This window comes from Hippocampus guttulatus, chromosome 9 (assembly GCF_054856545.1).
Source record: "Hippocampus guttulatus isolate MCC_2025c chromosome 9, RoL_Hgut_1.0, whole genome shotgun sequence".
In the NCBI taxonomy this organism is placed as follows: Eukaryota; Metazoa; Chordata; class Actinopteri; order Syngnathiformes; family Syngnathidae; genus Hippocampus; species Hippocampus guttulatus.
In genome coordinates this window covers 15,740,356-15,762,327 of record NC_141269.1, presented here as the reverse complement: position 1 = coordinate 15,762,327, position 21,972 = coordinate 15,740,356, and the positions used below count along the sequence as shown (strand labels likewise).

The window sequence follows — 21,972 nt, the reverse complement described above, 5'->3', positions numbered from 1 at the left end:
AGAACTGCAGTTATGTATTACAAATCACTGAATGCGTCATATATTTCAACCAATCAGCAATCGATTAATGTTTCCCAACATCCAGCTCCTTAGCCTTGTTTATCTTGTCATGATATTGTCCGATTGTGTTTTCATCTACCTAGTCAATTTTGGGGATAATTTCTGAGAGGCAGTGAGAGTGCACATTCGATGGAAAACACAATTGCTTTTGTTGTCTCACTGACCGGTATAGTACAGTCCTTGTTCACTTGGTGTTCAGTGTGTTAATGTATGAAGTGTGTGCTAAAAGACCTGCTCCTGATGTAAAGTGCCTTGAGATGACTTGTTTTGTGTCTGTTGCGCCGCATAAATGAGATTGAATTGACTATACTCATTTAGTAGTGCGTTTTGATCGCTTGGAAAGTGTTTGAACAAAAATGTATAAATAAACTGTTGCCTTAATTGGTTATTATTATGTGACTGGATTTTGGTGAGTCAGTGTGGGTTCAGTTCTCACTCAGTGTTGGTGTGAATTGAGAGTGTTGAATGGTCTGTTGTCTCTATATGTGCACTGGGACTGACTGGCAAGGTGCTCCTTAGTCAGCTGGAATACACTCCAGCCGCTTATCACCCTCAGCAGGGTATGCAGTGTTGAAAATGGATGGATGCATTTTTTTAATGTGGGATTATTTTTGTTATTGTTCAACGTGATCTGACTGAACTGGCAAATTGATTTAACAGCATTAAAACGGCCTTTTGAAAGATAGTTCTTCATACAGTGTTGATATTGTTTGTCTTCATTAAAAATCCTGTAAAGAGTCCTTGTTTTCACCCTTCAATAACATGTTTTTTTTTCTTCTTTTTGGACAGATAAAGATGAGCCGAGCAGTTACACCTGCACCACATGCAAGCAGCCCTTCACCAGCGCCTGGTTCCTTCTCCAGCATGCTCAGAACACCCACGGTTTCCGCATCTATCTGGAGAGTGAGCCAGGCAGTCCGCTCACCCCTCGTGTAGCTGCGGCTCCCGGGATGGGGGGTGAGTGTGCCTCGTCCCAGCCTGCACTTCATGCTGTGCACCTGGCTGAAGGCAGTCCTTACAGCCTGCTGCGAATGCCGGGGTCTGGGTCCGGACGAGATTCAGTATCGACTCCTCGAGAGGGCCGTTATCCCCGGACCCCACCCCTGTTCAGCCCGCCCCCGCGTCATCACCTCAGTCCCGATGACCTGGCCCTGGCAACCCACCATCCTAGCGCCTTTGACAGGGTGATGAGGCTTAATTCAATACCACTTGAACCTCCCCCAAACATGGACTTCTCCAGAAGGCTCCGTGAACTGGCTGGAAATGCCACAGGAGCCTCACCTCCTCTCTCCCCTAATCGGCCCAACCCTATGCAACGGATTCTTCAACCATTCCAGCCAGGTTCAAAGCCTCCATTCTCGGCAACTCCGCCTCTTTCCACTTCTCAGTCACCTTCTGGCTCGAGGACTACCCCCAATGCCGCATCCAACGCAGCTCAGCCCGGCACGCCATTGAAGGCAAAGTCTTGTGAGTTCTGTGGGAAGACTTTCAAGTTCCAGAGTAACCTTATTGTGCACAGACGTAGCCACACAGGTGAAAAGCCATTCAAGTGTCATCTGTGTAACCACGCATGCACCCAGGCAAGTAAGCTAAAACGACACATGAAGACACACTGTCAGAACAAGTCTTTGGTGCTTAATACCAAGTCACAAGATGGTCTTTCGACAGCCAGCTCCCCTGAACCTGGTACCAGTGAGCTGATGGGCAGTGCCACTGATGCTCTCAAGTCAGTCGTGGCGAAGTTCAAGAGTGGGAACAATGGTCTGATGGCCGAAAATGGGGAAGAAGTGGAGGATGATGATGATGATGAGGAGGAGGAGGAGGAGGAACAGGAGGAAGAGGAAGAAGAGGAGGAAGAGGAAGAAGAGGAGGAAGAGGGTGAGGAGGAGGAGATGGACGGTAAGCCTGTGGTTAGAGATCTCGAAGACGAGAGGAACGACTATCGCTTTAGCCTGAGGTTAGAAGGGGCTCGCCACCACCAGAACAGCGTGGCCCTGCATCCTCGGCGACGGAGCTCCTCGCAGGAGCCCGCTGATGAGGATTCAGCATTGGAGTCAGACCGAGCAGATGATGTGACCACGACGGCAATTAATGGTCTGGGACCTTTGTCCACAGATGGTCTATCCAGAAAGTTGTTGGGTGGAGGCATTAGCCCAGGCTCCCTGAGTCCTCTGTCGAAACGTATCAAGGTGGAAAAGGATCTAGATCCCCCTACGCCCACCATCGCAAACTCAGAAAACGTCTATTCCCAGTGGCTAGCAGGCTATGCTGCCTCGCGACAACTCAAGGACCCCTTCATCAACTTTACTGGTGGAGATTCCAGACAATCGCCCTTTGCCTCTTCATCCGAGCACTCATCCGAGAATGGTAGCTTGCGCTTCTCGACTCCGCCCGGTGAGCTCGACGGCGAACGGGCCACTTCGGGACGCAGTGGCACGGGCAGCGGGGCCAGCACACCCCACGGTGGCAGCGGAAACGGGAGGCCGAGCTCCAAGGACGGCCGCCGCAGTGACACGTGTGAGTTTTGCGGGAAGATTTTCAAGAACTGCAGCAACTTGACAGTGCACCGACGCAGTCACACCGGAGAGCGACCCTACAAGTGTGAGCTGTGCAGCTATGCCTGCGCCCAGAGCTCCAAGCTCACTCGCCACATGAAAACCCACGGACAAATGGGAAAAGACGTTTACAAATGTGAAATATGCCACATGCCTTTCAGTGTCTACAGTACTCTCGAGAAACACATGAAGAAGTGGCACAGTGACCGTCCTTTAGCGAACAACATTAAAACTGAGTAGGCAAAGAACAGCATGCTGTCCGCTTTCTCTTTCAGCTCCTTTGGCTAAAATGCAACCCTGGCTATGTAGCCAATACACGAATGGAATGGACTACAGGGTCAGACAACAGTACACAGTACAGCCCTGTTATCGTTCCCAAACACTGGGGCAATACTCTCGTATGAAACAAAACAAACGAAAACATTTTTTGAGCCTTTCTATTGTGCAATAATTTACATCTTTTATATCTTTTTTTTGTAACTGGACAGCATGCTTGGTGTGTTCATGGCTACTCTAAAACTATCAGTGACCGGTGGGTTTGGTTGTACTCGTGTTGCTGTTGATCCTTTTTGATTTAGCCATCATATTTGAACTCTTGCTGCAGAAAGTACGTGCTCTTTTTACATATCATGTACAGTTTCGTTCCCAGGCAGATTGGAACAGTGTCATATTATTCAAACATCAAGAAAAAGCAGGGTTACATTTAAAACTGATCTTTTTGAATGATTTTCCATGCAAGATAGACATAAAATACCTATATGTACATAAATAGATATACAAGGATTGGGCTGCCTATGAAATGCTAGGCACGAGCACCGTGACTTATTTCTTTTACAAACAATGAAATTAATACTATGGTGTAAAATGACAACAAAGAGTGCCTTGGATATTTTACCTGCATTAGTTAATCCTCCTTTTGCTATAAGCTCGGCGTTTCAGATGTGGATGATTACAGGACATTTTGCGCACATACGGAATAAACAGGTCCTTGCATCAAGCACCTATACAACCCTGTCGTGTTGTGGCTGAGCAGAGCATTAAGAAACCAGCTGAAAAAAGAATATCCTGTTTATTTCTGGTCAATCATTTATCTGCCTGACTGTATATTTTCATTCTTCAGATTGTAATTCTGTTTACTGGCATGTAACATGCTCAAAAGGTTTGTGGAGGTTGTGTGTCGTACTGAGAGGGTACTCTGATGAGTTGTTTCAACCAACGTGAAGCTCTTAATTTTCCAGAGTGTGAAAATGTGTGTGTGTGTGTGTGTGTGTGTGTGTGTGTGTGTGTGTGTGTGTGTGTGTGTGTGTGTGTGTGTGTGTGCGTGCGTGCGTGTTTCACTAACACAGTTTTTAGTGTCACCCGGGCAGTCTGTGTAGCCAACATCAACTTGAAGACCACGGAGTCGGTTTTAGTTTTTTAAATTTTTTTTATTATTATTATTTTTTTGTCATCAGGCAGATTTGGATTTTGATGATGGTGGTGATAGTTGATGTGGGTCGGGTTTATCGCAAGAGAATGGGAATTACCGGTTGTCTCTGCAATTCAAACGTTCTATGCCCTCTGTACTGTCTTGACTGCATTAGATTTGAACATTTTTAGAAACTCATATTGGCAACAAATGTCCAGATTTAAAATCTTTACCCTCCTCCCCACATGCACACACACACACACACACACACACACAGTATTTGTCTTCTTTTTCAAACACTTGTTTTAACAAATTTTTATCTGAGTATTTCCTCTCACCACCTTGCCATTTTTAAAAATGATTATAGCACTTGTCACTCTGCCTACAGTCTGTATCTGTCTCTCTAATCGGAGGTACAGTCGGTTGAGTATAAAATGAGGACCAGATTGCATATCTGGGACGATTTGCGTGCACTGTTCTGTTCCCCCAGTTTACAAGTGGATGCTCAAGGGAAAAACTTGGCTCTTGTGCTGACCTTTGCAGTAACTGTGGTATCCTTAAAAAGTAAAATTTAAAAAAAGCCTAGAAATAACTAAACTAAACCTGAAAAGAAGAAGAAAAAAAACAAGAAGAAAAAAATCGAATTAAAATCTTTGCTAGATATGTTTTGAGAGGGAAACCTCAGTTTGGTTAAATTGGGTGTCAGTGCAGATAATGCCATTGAAATCCCCTGCATGATACTAACCCTAAAAATACACCCTTCAATACAGAAAAACGTAATTTTTCTTTTTTTTCTTTTTGGTTTTGTTTTTAACGAACTAAATTGTGTTGCTGATGTTTTAAAATACATGTCAGTACATGTCATTGTCTTTTGGGGGGGAGTTTTATTTAAATTGTATTTTTGATTTGTGATGTTGATTCTCTTTCTTGTCTTGTTGACATTCACGACTTGATCACTATGTATTGAATTGTAATGAACATGTATCTTTTTTGCCTTTACTGTACACAAGTCTTCAGGTTGAACAAAATACTTTGCATCGGGGGGAAGATATTTGAAAAATAAATATATCGAGAGAACTTAAAACTCATAGGAAGATGCACACTCATGTAAGTTCCTAAGTTCAAAATACATTAATGGTTGACTTTTTTTTGTATTTAGAATTGCATTTGAAATTAATGTTCACTTAGTCTAGGCACTTATAGTATTTATGTTGGAGCCTGTATTTTTAATGGTTTTGCCTGTACTCTTTAAAGGTTTCAATGTACCCTTTTTTTCTGTAGTGAAAAAAAAATCCCAACAAGCTGCCTCCGTATATTTTCTTAATTTGGCAGGATAATATAGTGTGAATAATTTGTATGCTTGAAAATAAGATCGTTTTTCCAAACTAAAATGTGGTGGTGTTCTTCTAGGGTGAGAGGTCATATGATGACTTTTTCAGGCAGTCCTGGACTTACCACAATGAGGTAAAAACAGGTGGTTGTACATATTCTTTTTAGTTTTTCTTTCGATGTTTGTTTCCTGCCATTTTATATGCAGTAATACAAGCGATTGTTGGGTTTTATTGTTAGCCAACTTTTTACTGTCCTGGAGCATGTACCACCTGATAACATTCCAGCTGTTGATGAAAAATAATGTTTTTTTTTTCATATGCAATCAGTCCATCGGAAATCTGAATTTTTCTTTTGCTGAATTTTTATTTTTGTTATTTTGAATTTATTTCCTGTTGTAATTTGACTTTGCCAAAACAACCACAGTGATTGATTTACATAGGGTACATGTCATACCATATGGAAGTTATAGTGTCAATATGAGAGAATGACAGAAAGAGGTTTGCAACCTGTTTTTTTTAGCAGATGGTACTGATGCACATTCATGTTGAAGTCTGACAACAGTCTGTGCACTCGTATCTGCTATCAAGTGAACTTGAAGTTGACATTGGTTGACATTATTTATTATGACTGCACACCCGCATTCAGTATATGCTCTGTTCAGAACAGCAAAATGTGTCCGTTTGTTGACCACCGCCCACTCCCGCTTCCTTTGTGATGAATTCTGTTGGCTTGGCTTCTCTCTTTGATGACCAAAGGTCACAGATCAACATTTAAGAGTTCCTGGTCAGCATAAAAATGTTGTCATTATTTTTCAGTTATGGAAATGCCACTGTCTTCAGCTGTTGCCTGCATTTTTCCTCGTCACTCAGCCATTTTGTCTTGGGAAAAAAATAAAACGTATGACATACATATGTGATTATGACGTGTTGCTGTTCTTCATATATGCGAGTACGTGTGTGTGCGTGTGTGTATATATATATATATATACACACGAGCATATATATATATATATATATATATATATATATATACACACACACACATACACACACACACAAAGTATAAGCCACATCTTCCCACTATCGCATTGAAATTCAAGAAACCATCAATATAATTCACATATCATCATCTGGAACAGTTCAGAATCAAGGTTCATCTAACAACAGAAAAATACAAAAGATGTGACTTGAGGGGTGTTCACACGGCACACATTTGCTCCGGCGCTGCACCGATGTATTTTGTTGCGATATATTTTGCACCGCAGCTGAGCGTGTCTGCACCGGCACAGCGTCGGTGCAGCCCCACTTGCGTTCACACGGCAGTTTCTGCAGCGGAGCAAAACGACAGAAAACAAATGAGCTGTCGTGTTGGTTCTTTTTAAAACGTATACACAACTCAAGCGACTACTGGACAGGCACGTCCTTCTCCTTCTCGGTCTCCGTGCCTTCTGCTCGAGAGTGACCGCCCCCGAAAACGTAAATCAACGATGACTTCAATGACACTCAGAAAAGCAAATACGTAATGCGCCAAACAGAAAATCAAGAGAGGAAATCACCAAAAAAATTATATGGGGGGTGGGGGGTTGTGGACACACAACAAAGGAACAAACTACACAAACAACTCCGAGACAGTCCAGTCTCCTACAAAAGGAAAGATGTTACCAGCCAAGTCTTGTGTCGTTATTAAACAAACACATGACGGAAGTCCGACAGAGCGCGAAAGCAACGCATTCTCGCCGTACGTAAACTCTTCACAAGCATTTGCTCTGGAGCAAATTTAACCCAGTTGCGTTCACACGTGCAAATTTACATCGGTGCTGCTTCGCTAACAAGCATTTGCTCTGGAGCAAATTTTTAAACCACCTCCCTGAGGTGGATCAAATTTGGTCCGGTGTAAGCTGTTTTCCGGGGCTACGCCGGAGCTAATTTGCACGTGTGAACGCTCTACTGGGGCAGCCCCGGCGTAGCACTGGACCAAATCTTGCCGTGTGAACACCCCTTAAAATACATCTTACGCACCAGAGATGCTTTATGATTAAATGTATTCATGTATGCGGACTGCTTCAGACATCTTTTCTGAGTTGAACCTGGCTGTCACAGCTGACTTCGGGCAGAAGACGTGGTACACCCTGAACTGGTTGCCGGCCAATTGTAGAGACAAACAACCACTCACACTGACAATCATACCTCGGGACAAACTAGGGTATTCACTTCGCCTACCATGCTTGTGTTTGGAATTTGGGAGGAAACCGGAGTACCCGGAGAAAACCCACACAGCCGCGGACATGACTCCACACAGGATGGACCCTCGTCCTCTGTTCTGTGAGGCAGATGAATCAACCAGTCGTCACTCTTTCACCCATCCTAAGAAATATTTTCAAAATTAAAAAGTTCTTAAACAATAATTCTCAGGTCAGAACTTAAACACATTAATCAGATCCTAAAAATAAAACAACAAAAAACTTTACAAGCCAACTCTGCCATCTTATTGCATAACATTTGGCACCAAGCACAAACACCAGAGCAAATGCCAAAAAATGCTAGTCCCCTAAAGGCTCCTTAAAAATAGTCAGACACAGACTTTGAAGTGTTGTGAGACCAATATTGGTAATTCACTCAAAATTGTGTCAACTATTCTGGTCTGTCGTGACACTAACAAATTTTACTCAGGACACAAGGAGTATTAAAGCGACTTGGGTAAGTCAAAGTGCTATTTTAGGGGGGGGGGGGGGTCACCAATTTAGATGGTAGAAATTGTACTTTACATTGAACTGCTGGTCTGTTCGTTTAGTTCTGGCTCGAGTTGGGACGTCAGTAAATTTTGCCCGGCCGTCATTCGTCATCCGCCAGCGACTGGGTCCACCCGTCTGTCATCGTCAGTGTGTCATTTCAAATCCATCGCCAGTCCGTGATCGTTAGTTTAACCACACTTTCTGAATCATTAAATTGCAGCTATTTTTTAAAATGTTATTTTTAGAGTTTTAAAATATTTATGAAACAAATTATTACAGTTCATCACCACTATTTTAAGACTGTCTTCTTTTTTTTCTTCGGCAGCATCGCATCCGCCACATCATTGCGAACGTACATACAACGTCACACGTGGTGTGGTTTAATGAAAACAATGTGGGACAATGGCGTTGCGATCTGTGGGACAAAGACGTCTACAACACAGCCAGTTTCCTAAACAGGCTGGGACCGAGACAAAAAGGGAGCAGAATTGGAGAATGGGGAGTGAGAAAGTTGTCATATCTGGTGAGTGTATTGACTTGTTTACATGGCTGTTGAACTGTCTTCCAAGATAGCATTTTGCAACTAACACAACCACCAGTCACCAGATTGACTAGCAATCAATTTTTTTCTGCCCGAGAAGCCACTCCTCCTCTCCCTTTGAAGAAACTCCACCGCACAAACACATGTGAGACATGCGGCATGTGTTTCAGGAAGTCGTCAGTGAAACAGTAAGTCAGTGATGGACTAAGAAGGTCCATCAGTATTGACCAGTTTAGTGACGATTCCAGTGACGGCTTGCATGTATTCTTCAAAATTGTTGTACAGGTATAATAATTTAAATATCATCCAACTGGGAGGCACAACTATGAAGGGGGCAAATGAACAATTAGGGGAGTAGTATGTGACTTGTGGACCCCATTTAAAGGCAATCAAGGAGCTGCTTTGATGAACCATGCTTGAAGTTGATTGTGACCACTCCCACAACATGGCAGCCCTTCCTTTCGCAGATTTGCTTGCCGAATAAACATAATTTACTTGTCTGCCAAATAAACATAATGGAGTCTAACCCACCTCCGCACAGCTAAGCCAGGCGTTGCACAGCATTTGTGCTGGTCACAAAAATCGAGCCCTGTGCACAGATTACGACAAAAATGAGTCGTAAAATTGAGTTTTTGCTCCTTTCTGTTTTGGAAACATTTCGGGTAGAACAGTGCTGTTGAAACTGTCTGTTCACACGGAGCACCAGAAAACCATAAAGTGCCAATATGTCATTTATGCGCAGAAGTTGCTTGTCCTCCACCTCTTATCCTCCCCCAAATCCTGCTGCCAGATTCTTTTTGCATTATTTCTTACATGAACAAGCTACCGGTATTCAAAATGTGAGTAGACGCGAAGCCAGCGATGTTGTATTTTATCCATGAGTGTCCAATAAAATCCATTTCCATTTCTTATCCATTTCTCATGAAATCCTTCAAACTCCTCATGAAAAGAGGCCGCTCTCATGTGGCTCTTTCAAGTTACCTAAGTATATTTCATCCTGTTTCTTCCCCTATCAGCTCTCATCTTTGTCCTGCCTGCTGTCCTTCCACACCACATTTTCAGCTTGTTTTCTTGTCTCAGCGCACAACATGTGCCCGTCCATTTTTTTTAGATATTCCGTATTCAACTTTATAAATATCTTCCCGTGTCCAAATCCCTTTTCTTCCAATCTTCCCTCCCCTGCCTGCTGAGGCACCGGAGGGCAATGTGACAGAGTAATCACTCTTCTTGTCCTAGCCATGGTGCTGTTTGCCTAGCAGGGCCAGATTAAAGTTCACAGATAGAAAGAGGTTCCTGCTTAGGCCAGGTGTTGACAGTTAAGATAAAGCAGAGTTGTAAGGAAGTGGGGCTGGTCGGGTGGGTGTTGGGAGAGGAATTGTTAGCTTGTGTGTTCTCCCGCACCCTCCACATCTTCCAAGTTCAATGTCAAGAGACCAACAATGGCCAGCTCACAAATCCGAAAGCAGTAACAACCCATATATAGCAGACATACTTGGCACTTCTAATCCATACGTAAACAGAAACTCTTTTTTTGACTGAGGAAAATCAATAAACGTGCAATGTTACACTACTTTTTGGCTGCTCTTATAGGGGGCACATACATATAGGTTTGTGTTGGTTCCTGTAGGTAACTGAGGGTACCGGTATACTGTAGTTCACAAACATTATGGAAGATATAGCGACCATCCTCCCGCTTTTGCTCTCACTTGCTCTCCAACTTCATCCCTGTGTCCTGACATGCCTGTGTGTGTATAAAGCAAGGTTGGTCTCCTAAGCATAGCTGAGGAAATTCTGTCCAGGAGAAACCCTGTGTGTTGAATCCCCTCTCTAATCCTCATAATATGACACTAGTCCTCATTTGCTGCTCTTCTGATTACCTCCATTCTTCTTCCTCTAGTTTTAGACTCTGGATTGGACTTGCTTTTTGAGTGTTTGCGAGAAAAGGAAGGCTGAAGAGAAGAGATGGAGAGGCAGACTGCAGCTGTGCGGTCGAGCAGTGAAGAGGGGGCCTCGTCCCGACTCCTCGGCACAATATGAAAGCACTAATCACCCAGGACAGCTGACACTCAGTGCCACACACACTCACACACACACACACGCACGCACACACACACACGCACACACACACACACACACACACGCAAGCACACATCTGAAGATTGCACTAGGCCAGGGTGTAAGAGAGGAGCTCTGCCCAGACTGGCCCAGCAAGAAAACAAAGTCTGTGTTTTGTCTATAGGCAGTAACGCTTCGGGGCTGAGATGTTTTCACCCAAACATGCACCTACACTCATACAGTATACGTAGTAACAAACACATTCACATGAGACTAAACTTTACATACATTGCTGGCAAACTTGATCAACGTTAAACAACAACAGCAATAAGTTCAATGTCATATAATGCAGATCTGGGACGGAAACATAATCAAGCAGACATGCATGCACACACACACACACACACACACATACACACGTGCATACACAAAAGTGTCTTCGGGAATGTGACCTTTCCCCAAAAGCCTCCCTTTCCTGCCCTGGCTCCACTCCCCCTCTGGCTGTGTGAAGACTGAGGAGGTCAAGGGTCAGGTTTTGGGGGGCTTGAGATTAGGTTTCACATGACTGAGCACCTTTGTTGGGGCAGGCCAGCAGAAAGGAAACGTCCAGGAGGGTAGCTGTGTCTGTCTGAGGAGAGCGAGAAAGGGGGAGGGCGAAAGACGAGACAGGGGGCTGGATGGATGGATGGCTGAACTTGAGGTTTGGCAAGGCTGAAGTTGAAGTGCAAGGAAGGAGATGTTGAGATGGAGGTGCCCGAAAAGATGGTTAATGGAAGGATAAAAAAAGATCCGGGAAAGTATCACTTGCATTCCTCACCCTGGAGCTCAGTTTGCTCTGGCTCCTTTATGTCTCTTGAACACTGCCTCACTTTCCCTCGCTGCCTATGTAGCTTCTGTGTCAGACTGCAGTCAGCCAGTGTCCTCAAACGCTACCGGCATCATTGATCTCCCACATGACCACACAGTGAGAAGAAAGCCTCCGCCAAAATAGTAAACTGGATCACAGCAGGAAAAAAAAATCCCTCTCTTCCACCACCCTCCTAACATTGCCGTGGTTGAGACAATAAGTGCTATAACTTTGATCTGGATTTCCTTTCCTGTAAGGATCACTCAAATATCCGTGTAGAGTATTTCAACACCTCAGAAAAGAAGAGAAGGGTAAGATTTTAACGAGTTGCAACAGTTTCAACTAAATGAGTCACAGAGGTGGGACTGGTATTGCTGATGGCTTCCAGATAAGGTGAAAACTTTGACCTCGTACTGAAAGAGAAGGACAAGGGGTGGAGGTTTCAGGGTGAAGGAATGTCTTGAATATGTGCTGACCATAATTGACAGAACAATTTTCATTTCATGCGCAATCAAAATTCAGCCGTGGGGTATTATTCGTAATTTTGATATTTTGGCAAGCTTTTCCGGTGCAAGAGTACTAGCGCATGTGTGTGCTAGTTAGCACAGGATCTCTGAGGAGCCTTATTTTTCAAATAGTACACCAAAGAAATTATGTAGAAAAATTTACAAGTATATTTTTGGAGTACTTAAAGGGCATATCTTGTTGGGAAATAGACTTTTTAAGGACATGCATACGGGGAACCCCAGTTTATCATGGTGGATACGAGTCACAGGACTTGAGAAAGGATAGAATTGATTGAGAAATTTTAAGACTTTGGCAAAACTTATGAGTGACTTGACTCGACTTTGACTTGAAGTAATAACTTTGTATGTCATTTTGTTTACAGTTGAAAATCTGTATTTGCAGTTATAACATTTTTTTTTTCAGAAAAGGGATTTTTGCTTCATTCGTGCAAACCTGACAATCACATCTGCTATGATCAGTGTTGGGAAAGTTACCGGTCTATGCAAACATGCTAAAAGCCCAGTTCATAATTTTTTAAGTGTGTGTGTGTGTGTGTGTGTGTGTGTGTGTGTGTGTGTGTGTGTGTGTGTGTGTGTGTGTGTGTGTGTGTGTATGTATAAATGTAAGGTAAGGGCCAACAGGTGAAGACAATCAGGGCGTGACTGACAATCCGACTGGCACAGGAGGAAGAGCAAGTGATCTGAAATGAGAGGACAATCATTCTTTCAAAATAAAACAGCAAGTGACCAGACAAACACCAACAACACTCACCGCGGTCTAACACCGACAACTCTGAATGAAATGTGCATGCAGTGCTTCACCTAGACTTATTTGTACAACTGTATGCCATACACGGTGGCATTTTTGAGACAGAATATAATGCGGAAAACACTGCAGAGAAATGAATGTATTCAACTGAGGTGGGCTGAACAAGTGGCAACATAAAATGGCTGCCGGTGGTTTCACTTATCCTGACGAGTAAGCGGCATTGTTAATCCATACATACACTGTATGCTGTAGTGCCTATTGAAGCACCACCATTAAAATGTCATCTTTTGTGCCAGCTCCATGCCAAAGCTGACTGCATGTAGCCTACATATTTTTTATTTGCTAATCACAGTATGTGGAACATAACCATTCATGAGAAAGAGGACAATTTTAATGTGTTTTACTCTCAACTGAGTCGGTGGTTCTCAATGAGCACTCGACTAATTGTGTGTAAGCTCCCATTGAATATGATTATGCGTGTGATTGTTTAATTCTGAATACAGCGCAGCCACATCACCCCAATTTTTAAGAGGCACCACATTATCTCAATTTTATTTTTTATTTTTTATTTTAACTTGTCCTCTTGACACCATGCCGTTTCTTTTATTCCAAAGGAGTTTTAGAAGTTATAGATCACATTAATTTGAAAGGATTTATTTTGGTCTCTTTTTATGTTTTGACAGTTATGCTTAGCACGTTAAAGTTAAGCCAATAGAACCGCATCATCTGCAAAAAGCAGAAATGTAATACTGAAGCCACCAAACACAGAACCTCCAACACCTCGGTTGCGCTTAGAAATTCTGTCCATAAAGGTCACAAACTGTACTGTTAAAAAAGGTCAACCTTGGCTGTGAGAATACATCGATGCTATTGTTGTCTTCAGATTCAGACTTGGATTCATATTTTGGACTCAGAACAGCTCTGCCCCTTGTCGTCATGGTTATATAGGGCACCCTGCAGTAGAGGGGCTTGTGGTGAGCAGTAGTATCTCATTGGCATGCTGGGGTGAGAAAGCTTGCTGCAGTTTTTCCAGTAGCACCTACAAAAGCATGACCTTTCTATTACCCCACGATCACAACCTACCAGCTTTTTGTGATTACAGATGATGATAATTTTAATGTCATTCATTGCAGTTTAAACTCTATGCTTCAGTAGATCTGGAATGTGACAAAATATCAGACTAGCATATCACGAAATAAAAGGTTACAGTACGGCACGTGACAATAAACACTGAATAACATTACGTTGATAAAAGCGTGCGAAAAAAATGAATTAGTGACCTCCAGCTCCAAGTAAAAAGGGTTGATACACATTTGATCAGAAGAGACCAAATCTCACTCCAAAAATAACTCATTCAAAAATAACAATTCAAGAGATTTCATCTCTGAAAGTGAAAGCCTCAAGAGGAAATAATGTAAACCCCCGTCTTATACTGGATGCCGGTTGATGTATTGCCTTGGCTATGGACGTGCATAAGGATGTGAACATTCAAAGGACAGATTGTTTGGCCTTGTGGACTATGGTATATTGAGTCTCAAAACAGTTTGCTGAATTCCTGTAGTATTGTCATGAATATAAAAAAAATACACCAACATAAATTTAGCATGCCTGACATATGCATGGAGTGTATTGAAGAAGGATGCACATTAATTTAAGCACATTAAGAGTGCTTAGATTTCAGCACAATTTCCAGGCACATACTGTACATCTGAGAACACATTGCTCTTCGTGTGCTTCATCCATAGCTCACCAAAGTTGTCTCATTCCAGTGACTGTTGACAGACAGGTGAGATTCAGGGGTGAGTAAGGTGAACCAAATCCCAGGCAGTGGATTCCAGAGATCATCTGATTTGACCTTGACCCGTGGGGTCCAACTGCCAAAGCTGTCACGGCTAAAAACAGCGTATCCTTGTGTGTGTGTGTGTGTGTGTATCTTAACCTGTAACATGTGGACTTTCTGTAAGGATGGATGTATCTTTTGTGCTGACGGTGATATTTACATGTTGACGTGGCTGTGCTTCAGGTACACTACTTAGGAGAGAATTTATATGACCTGTAAAACAGGGTCGTATCGTTTGTACTCTCTGACTCCTGTGTTCTTTAGAGCACACATGGATGAAGATTCTTCACACTCTGCATTCAGTGAGCACATAAAGTGACTGTTTACCAATCCCGTGAATAAAGAGGCAAAGTTCATTCTCTGCCCTCTTTAGGCCACTAGTTTCATTGGTGACATTTTGTTAGTTGGGGCTGGACAACACTTTTTCTAGATACATTTGACTGTATATGGCCTGTAAAAATGTTGCTAAGTCAGGATTCATAGAGTGGCTGACGTTAGCCTAAATTATAAACAGTGGTGCCAGCACCTTGGACAAATATGTCTTATGTCCATGCGGCAGAATCTTTCCACCACACAATTCACTGTGAGAAAATGAAAAACAGATCTTGTGCAAGTTGGAAACATTAAATACACAACCACTGAGTCTGACATGTCACGTCCAGAACATATAGTACATTCACATCACTCAGTGCTCCCAATATGAAATAGAATGGGCAAGTACCGGTAGATACTTAAACTTTGACATGACTCTTGTCAACTGCTCACATACAGACAAATACATAAACGGAGATAACATTTGATTTTTGAGCAATAGGTGTGCTTGCAGATAATTGGACATTCAACCATACTGTATTTCACTAGCCCTTTTTCAATCAATCTGAAACCACTGTAAAGAAGGTTTCGCCCTTCTTTATCGATGTGATACACATGTGTGTTTCCTGCTACGTTTGTGCACATTAAAGGTGAATGTGTCTCGAGTTGACTTCCCTGGGGCGAGCAGAGCTCTTTGAGCCACTCCAGCTGTTGCAGGGGTGAGAGAGGCTAAGACCAGCCGGGGTTGAGAGGTGAGAGGGCTCTGGAAGTTTCTGAGAATTGCCGCACCACTCTCAGTTCACTTGTGGTTCATTCCTGAGGCCCAGGGGTCACAGAGAGCAGGAATGGAAGGAGGGGGGTGGCGGAATTGGGGGTGGAAGAGTGGCTTCAGGGCCATGGTCACATGCTTGATCTGCTAGATAGACTGACCTTGTTACTCTGCACATACTTGCTTCTCACTGATGTAGTTGCTGTTTTCTGCAAATGCATGGATGTTTTCCTTGAGTTAAGAGCATGGATGTGTCAGACAGGTTAATAAAAGCCTGTATCTCACTCCACTCAGATCTCTTGATGTTTTTTATTCTCCAACAGGCATACAGATGTCTTGAAAAGACAGATTTTGACCTTAGTCCGTGTGCTTTTTAGTCCGCAGTTCACATTCAATATGCATGTTTTTACGGCTTTTGTCTTTGCATGATGGAGTTTGTGTTTTGCAGGGAGTGCACTTATTTCTCTCAGGCCAGGCACCCTCTAACATTGTGGTCTTTATGGGGCCAAGCGGTGGTCTTTGGTGGGGACACATTCATTGTGGGCCTCTGTCCGACAAAGCACTTGTCAGTCATTGTAGTGAACTTGTGTTGTTTCTATGCACCGCTCGAGCAGCCCAGCTGTCGTCAAAAGACCCAAGGCTACTCTACACTTGCCTGAAAGAAACAAACAAACAAAGCTGTAAAACGAGAAAATGAAAGACAAAAAAGGGTCACAAATAATGAGTGTACAAAAAGCATCCTGTCCAATTGCACCTTGGGAGTCTGCCTTTGGGAAGAGAGTGGCTAAGAAGGTTCTGAGCGGACCACGGGGTACAAAGGGACTCGGCCCCTCCTGTGTCACTGTTAGACAGACCCTTTGGTCGAACTTGTCTCCATTCAGCTGGTGCTCTTATGCCCAGGTGTGTCCTTGTGTGTATATGTGTGTGCATCCACAACACTAACATCTCTTTGGACCCAAGTGCTCCATTGAAAATAAGACGGGGAGCGGAGCGAATGAAAAGAGATAAAGTGCAAAACAAGGATGCAGGGAAGAATAAAAGAAGAGTGGCTTCCTTGCTTTTCAGGACAAGGACAATGTTCAGGCCTTACTCCCACGCTCTGCACTACTCTCTTTGCACCCGTGGCCTTCTGAGTGACCACAGCCATCAATCTGTTTCACTTCATTGAAAGGCATTCAGAAATCTCATATTATGCACAGCCTTCAAATAAACAGGTGTATGCACTCAATTCAATTTGGATTTTGTAATCATCGATTCTGGTAATGCATTTGCTTGATGAGTCTAACATTGTAATACGCAATATGCAGCCAGACAATACGTTACATCATTTTTTTTTTTCCTGAATAAATAACCATTGAGTAATCCTGACCAGATTTTCTGAACATAACGATAGCTTTATAGATCTCTTGGATTGTAGCTTGCCGGCCAAGCAGCCATCCAGACAGGCGAGTAAATGGCTCTATGCCAAGGCCAATTGAGAGGTGCTGCTGTGGTGGAGAGCCAGAGGGGAGATGGTCATCCATTATTCATCACTAAGCCAAATAATCCCCCACAGAATTGGCCTGGTCTTGTCTGGCCTAACGGTTGGGGAATGGATGGGATGGTCCGGGGGGCAAATGGGGAGGGTTTCTGGGGATGGGGGATGGCATGTTTGAGGGTTTTTCTGGGGAAGTTTCGTAGGATCTTTTCGGGGACTGAAAGAGGGTAGCGGGCTCTCCATAGGAGGGGATGGGGCAGAGGGGGCGCTCCTTGAGGATTAGATGCAAATATGTCTTTGATAGCTTTCACAGTCTGGGAGTCCTATTCTGTTTATGGATATTCATATTAAGTCTAATCATTGGAAACAATCCTCGGCATGGTGCAGTGAGAGGCTGTTGGGATCAGGATGGAGCACCGAAGCAGCAGGGGGTTCTGCTGAATATCGAAGGGACTTGAATGGGGTCTCTCTGAACCAGATCTGGGGCATGACTGGCATAAGCCGCAATGGTGGGTGCTTGTGTCCAAAACATCTTGTGGGCCAAAGAGGCAAGTGAGCAGTGACTCTCACTCTCCTGCTGACAGCACCAACGTGTAGCTATGTAAACATAAACATACTTGCACAGGAACACAAACGCGCACACATTCACAAAGAGGCAGTACTCTACCATGGATACAATTCGTGTGGGGTTTTTTCCCCCCCTTCCATCTCTTTTATCTGTGTATATGTCCTTGACATGGGCTCACATTGAAATGTTGTGTCTCTGCTGCAAGTGTATACTTCTCCGCCTCTATGCAGTTGCCTTCAACACAGGTCTAAGGGAAGAAGATTAAGACATAATAAACTGAAAGGTCTAGTGGCACACACAACATTCTACAGCACATTTTTGAAGAAAGGCTGCGAGTAAATACATTTTTTTACATTTACTGCTGGGGTCATCGTAGCACTAAGGATTACATACATGTGACTGTTGTATGACTATGACATACAGGGAGATATGCACAACATCCATTACACAGACTTATTTCTTCTAATGCCTTAAAGATTAAAACATTTTTGTCCCCGGTCTTATGCACAATACCGGCCTATTTTCATGCCCAGCGCAAGTCTATCGTCCAAAATGTAGTCTAACACTTCCCTAGCACACCGGTCAATTTGGTGAGTAACAGCAGACAAAATTTTAGATGACCTAATAGCAGATCTAAATGGTGTTGCTGATTGTATAATGTGATTTTTGGTGTATTTGATTGAGGTGCAAGAAGATAGATTTGGCGCTGGTGGATGTCGTTGTACTCCATTCATAAATATAACAACACCGTGAGACAATCCCTCAGTCATTGTAGAAATCTGTTTATTGAACAAATTATAATTATTAATATTTCAAAAATATTTTTGATATTCATGGGGGATAGGGGTCGGGGTGCGGTGCACTGTATAATTTCAAGTTGTAATATCAACATTCAATACTAGATGGCAAACGTGGATTAGCTGCGCTCATGCTGGGTCTCATATTTCCCTGTTCTACAACGTGAGTAGGACTAATCTTTTTTTGCAGATTTGGAATGCATACAAACATAGCACCTCATTAATATTAAAATTTGGTGTAAAATGATTTTTTTGTGAATTACCACAAAATAAGTTCATGCACTTAATGTTGCTTTGCTGTTCAGCTGTTTCGTGTCATCCTTGAATGGTAATTTTTATGCAAGAGAGACCTTTTTCTGTGCCCCCCCCCCCACAGTACGTCGTTAATTTGTTTTAACGTAAACTAAGTGTAAAAAAAAATGTGAAAAATATTATCAGCAAAAAGTATGCCAGCATTGAATTTGAATAAGAAATGTGTGGGATTATGTGGGATTTCTTTATTCTCAATACATTTGCAAAAATAATGATGAAAAAAAGTTCTCATAGCCTCAAATTTTAGGGAGAAATTTGAATGTATTTAACTTTGGAATAAGGCTGCAACAATGTGGAAAAAGTGAAGCGCTGTGAATACCTTAGGGATGCACACTATATCTTACAGCATGTGTGGCTTCTCATCAACATCTCCAGTTGTGGAATAAAACTTTATGAATTCATAAATCAGTAATACTATCTGAAAAACTGTTCCGCTCATGACACGTTCTGATAATTCATCCACAGCCATGGGGCAGGCCAGGCATGAGGAGCCCTCCCCCCCTTGCAGCAGGTCAGGGAGCAGGGCATGAGGTGAGGGGAAAAGGAAGGAGGGGAGATTTTTTTTCTTCTCCCTCCAACCCAGCTGGGCCCATGGTCTCGCTCCTCCTCACAACCATCCTTCCCTCACCTCCCCCATTTACCTCCCAACTCTGCTAGGTTGCGCTCTGTCTCCAGGTCAGGCGGTTCATGGAGGATGTGGAGTGTTTCCCGCTCTATCCGATTCTAGACCATCATGTGTGTGCGTGTTGGTGCGTGTACGTGTGTGATTGTGTCTGTGTGTGTGTGTGTATTCAGCCCTGTGATCATTTGTGTGTTTTGGGGTGCACGCACACACAGGTCAGTGTCCCAGGGGCGTGAGGGGAACAGAAAAAGGGCAAGACAGCAGATCATGCCCCTGCTCATTGAAACAAGCAAGTTTGCCGAGATAGACTTAATTTTAAACATATTAGACTAAACCGAAAAGAAGAACAAAATATGCCAGCAAAACTTCGCAAAACGTAACTAACTCTTGTCAGTTAATATCATGACATGTCTGACAGTAACTGTGTCAATTGCACAGCGAGCTTGCAGGCCAGTGTAGCTATTTACATCATGAGGAGACAAAACATCGGTCACAATGGACCATGTTTTCCATTTGAATGTGCTGCCCTCTTCTTTCACGAAGGTCTGGGTATGGTGGTGGTGGTGGTGAGGGGGGGGGGGGGGGGGGTCGGACACCGGGCGGAGGCTGTTAATACAAATCTTTCGTACGGATTCCATTCTCTATTAACAAAATATATTTTACTGTGAGTGTATTTTGTCTTTGAGTGTTGCTTAGTTAGGCTATTCCACATTCACGTAAATGTACTGTATGTGTCTGTTTTTGTGTGTGAGGGGACCGGAGGGGTTTTGAGATATGGGGACCCCCTTTCCCAGACATGCAGTGACCTTTCCAACCAGACAGGGATAAAGGGACAAGGGGTGGGGAGCGGGGGGTGCTGAGGGCACAAGGCCACTGGTGTGTGTACGTGTGCGGATGGGCATGCGTGCTTATTTTCATATGTGTGTGTGTGTGTGTGTGTGTGTGTGTGTGAGTGAGTCCATGGCAACGTCCGGTGTGTGCCTGGTAGCTCATTTTCTGGATCCCCGAACCAGTCAGTTCCACCAGACACACAACTCACTCTTCCACTTGTCTTGTCTTTTGTTGCATCAAGTCATCGTGTGCTCTGTATGCAAAACGTGGTGCTTCTCCAAGAGTTTGACCCTTGCAAATCAATTTGTCTGTGCAAGGGCTGAGAGCAACGAGATAGGGTACAATGAGGTTAGGGTTTGGGCGTGAAGGGGTTCATGATCACCACATTGGCAAAAGTCTGAGATATGTGATGTAATTTTCCTCCTGATAATCTATGAGTAATAGCCACATTCTCTTCTTTCCGTATACATTAATTGTTTAAAAGATGGAGATGCTGAATTAGCAAAGACAAAAGGATTATTACCTCTCTAAAAATGTGCCACCTTTTAATGCAATGTGCTTTGAAAACAGTACATGTACACTTTTTTGTCTGTTCTCATTGTGCACAGTTTCCTTTTTCTTTATTTTTTTAAAGATTTATTGTACTCTACAGAAGTAGTGAGCCGCCGACTTTAATTAAACAAATGTTTTTTAAAAAAAATGGAGCATCCTATTTGTGTTTCTTTGTCCACCTGAAAAGGTCAATAAAACCCTAAAGGGCGGCCTAAATCTTCAAATCACAGGATTATTAAAAACAAACAAACAAACAAACAAACAAAAAAAACACAGGCAGTAAAAAGATTTTTTGGGGGGAGGGGGGGTGACTAATGGGTATACATTTTTATTACAATTGCTTTTGCTGTTGTCTAACACAGCAAAAAGAGAAGCAAATTTGGACTCACCCAGCTGCTCTGAGAGGCGCATCAAACATTGATTGTGGGTCTCTCTCTCCCTCTCCCACTCTCATAATATTCAGACAGGAGAGTCCCTGAAGCCGACATGCTTCACAGGGTCTTGACTGGAACAATGATGATCAATACCTGTCACTTCTGTCATGTCTGACCAGTACGGTGCTCCCTGGCCTCCCAGCACAGACTGAAGGCCGAACGACAAATCCAGTCACAAACCGCACAACCCCCAAATGGCCCTGATATTGCTTGCATGCAGACATCCGCAAAAATGCGTGCATACGTAGGACACACATGTGCTGCAAGACATATGCATCAATACACTACATGGGGGTGCACACACACGCACAATGCATTTTGTCAAATGGACAGACTGCCAGGGCCCCACCACCACCACCATCCTACCCCCCAACACACAAACACACGCACACACACAGGCAAGCGTCAGCGAGGTCAGACGGGGCATTCAGACCCAGACACCAGTCTCTTCTCTAGGGTCAGACCACAAGGCCAAGGTCTGCTCCCTAACCCCAATGGCCTTTAGCAAACATACACGCTCACACACACACACACACACACACACACACACACACACACACTGATCATTTGAGGTTTATAAATGGTATTTTAGTGAGGAGGGATTTAAGGGATGGAAAGTGGAAGGATAGGATAATTAGGTTTGATTAAACACAC

The 21,972-nt window shown here is 43.3% G+C and overlaps 1 protein-coding gene across 1 annotated transcript in view; it reads left to right on the top strand.

Annotated features, from left to right (window-relative positions):
* LOC147200547 (BCL11 transcription factor A-like) overlaps positions 1-6,264 on the top strand; it is a 40,054-nt gene extending 33,790 nt beyond the window's left edge. The window contains exon 3 of the mRNA XM_086120685.1: positions 850-6,264. Within this exon, the coding sequence (XP_085976811.1) occupies positions 850-2,855 (2,006 nt within the window). The 3' untranslated portion in view covers positions 2,856-6,264. The remainder of the gene's footprint in view (positions 1-849) is intronic.
* The last annotated feature ends 15,708 nt before the right edge of the window (positions 6,265-21,972 follow it).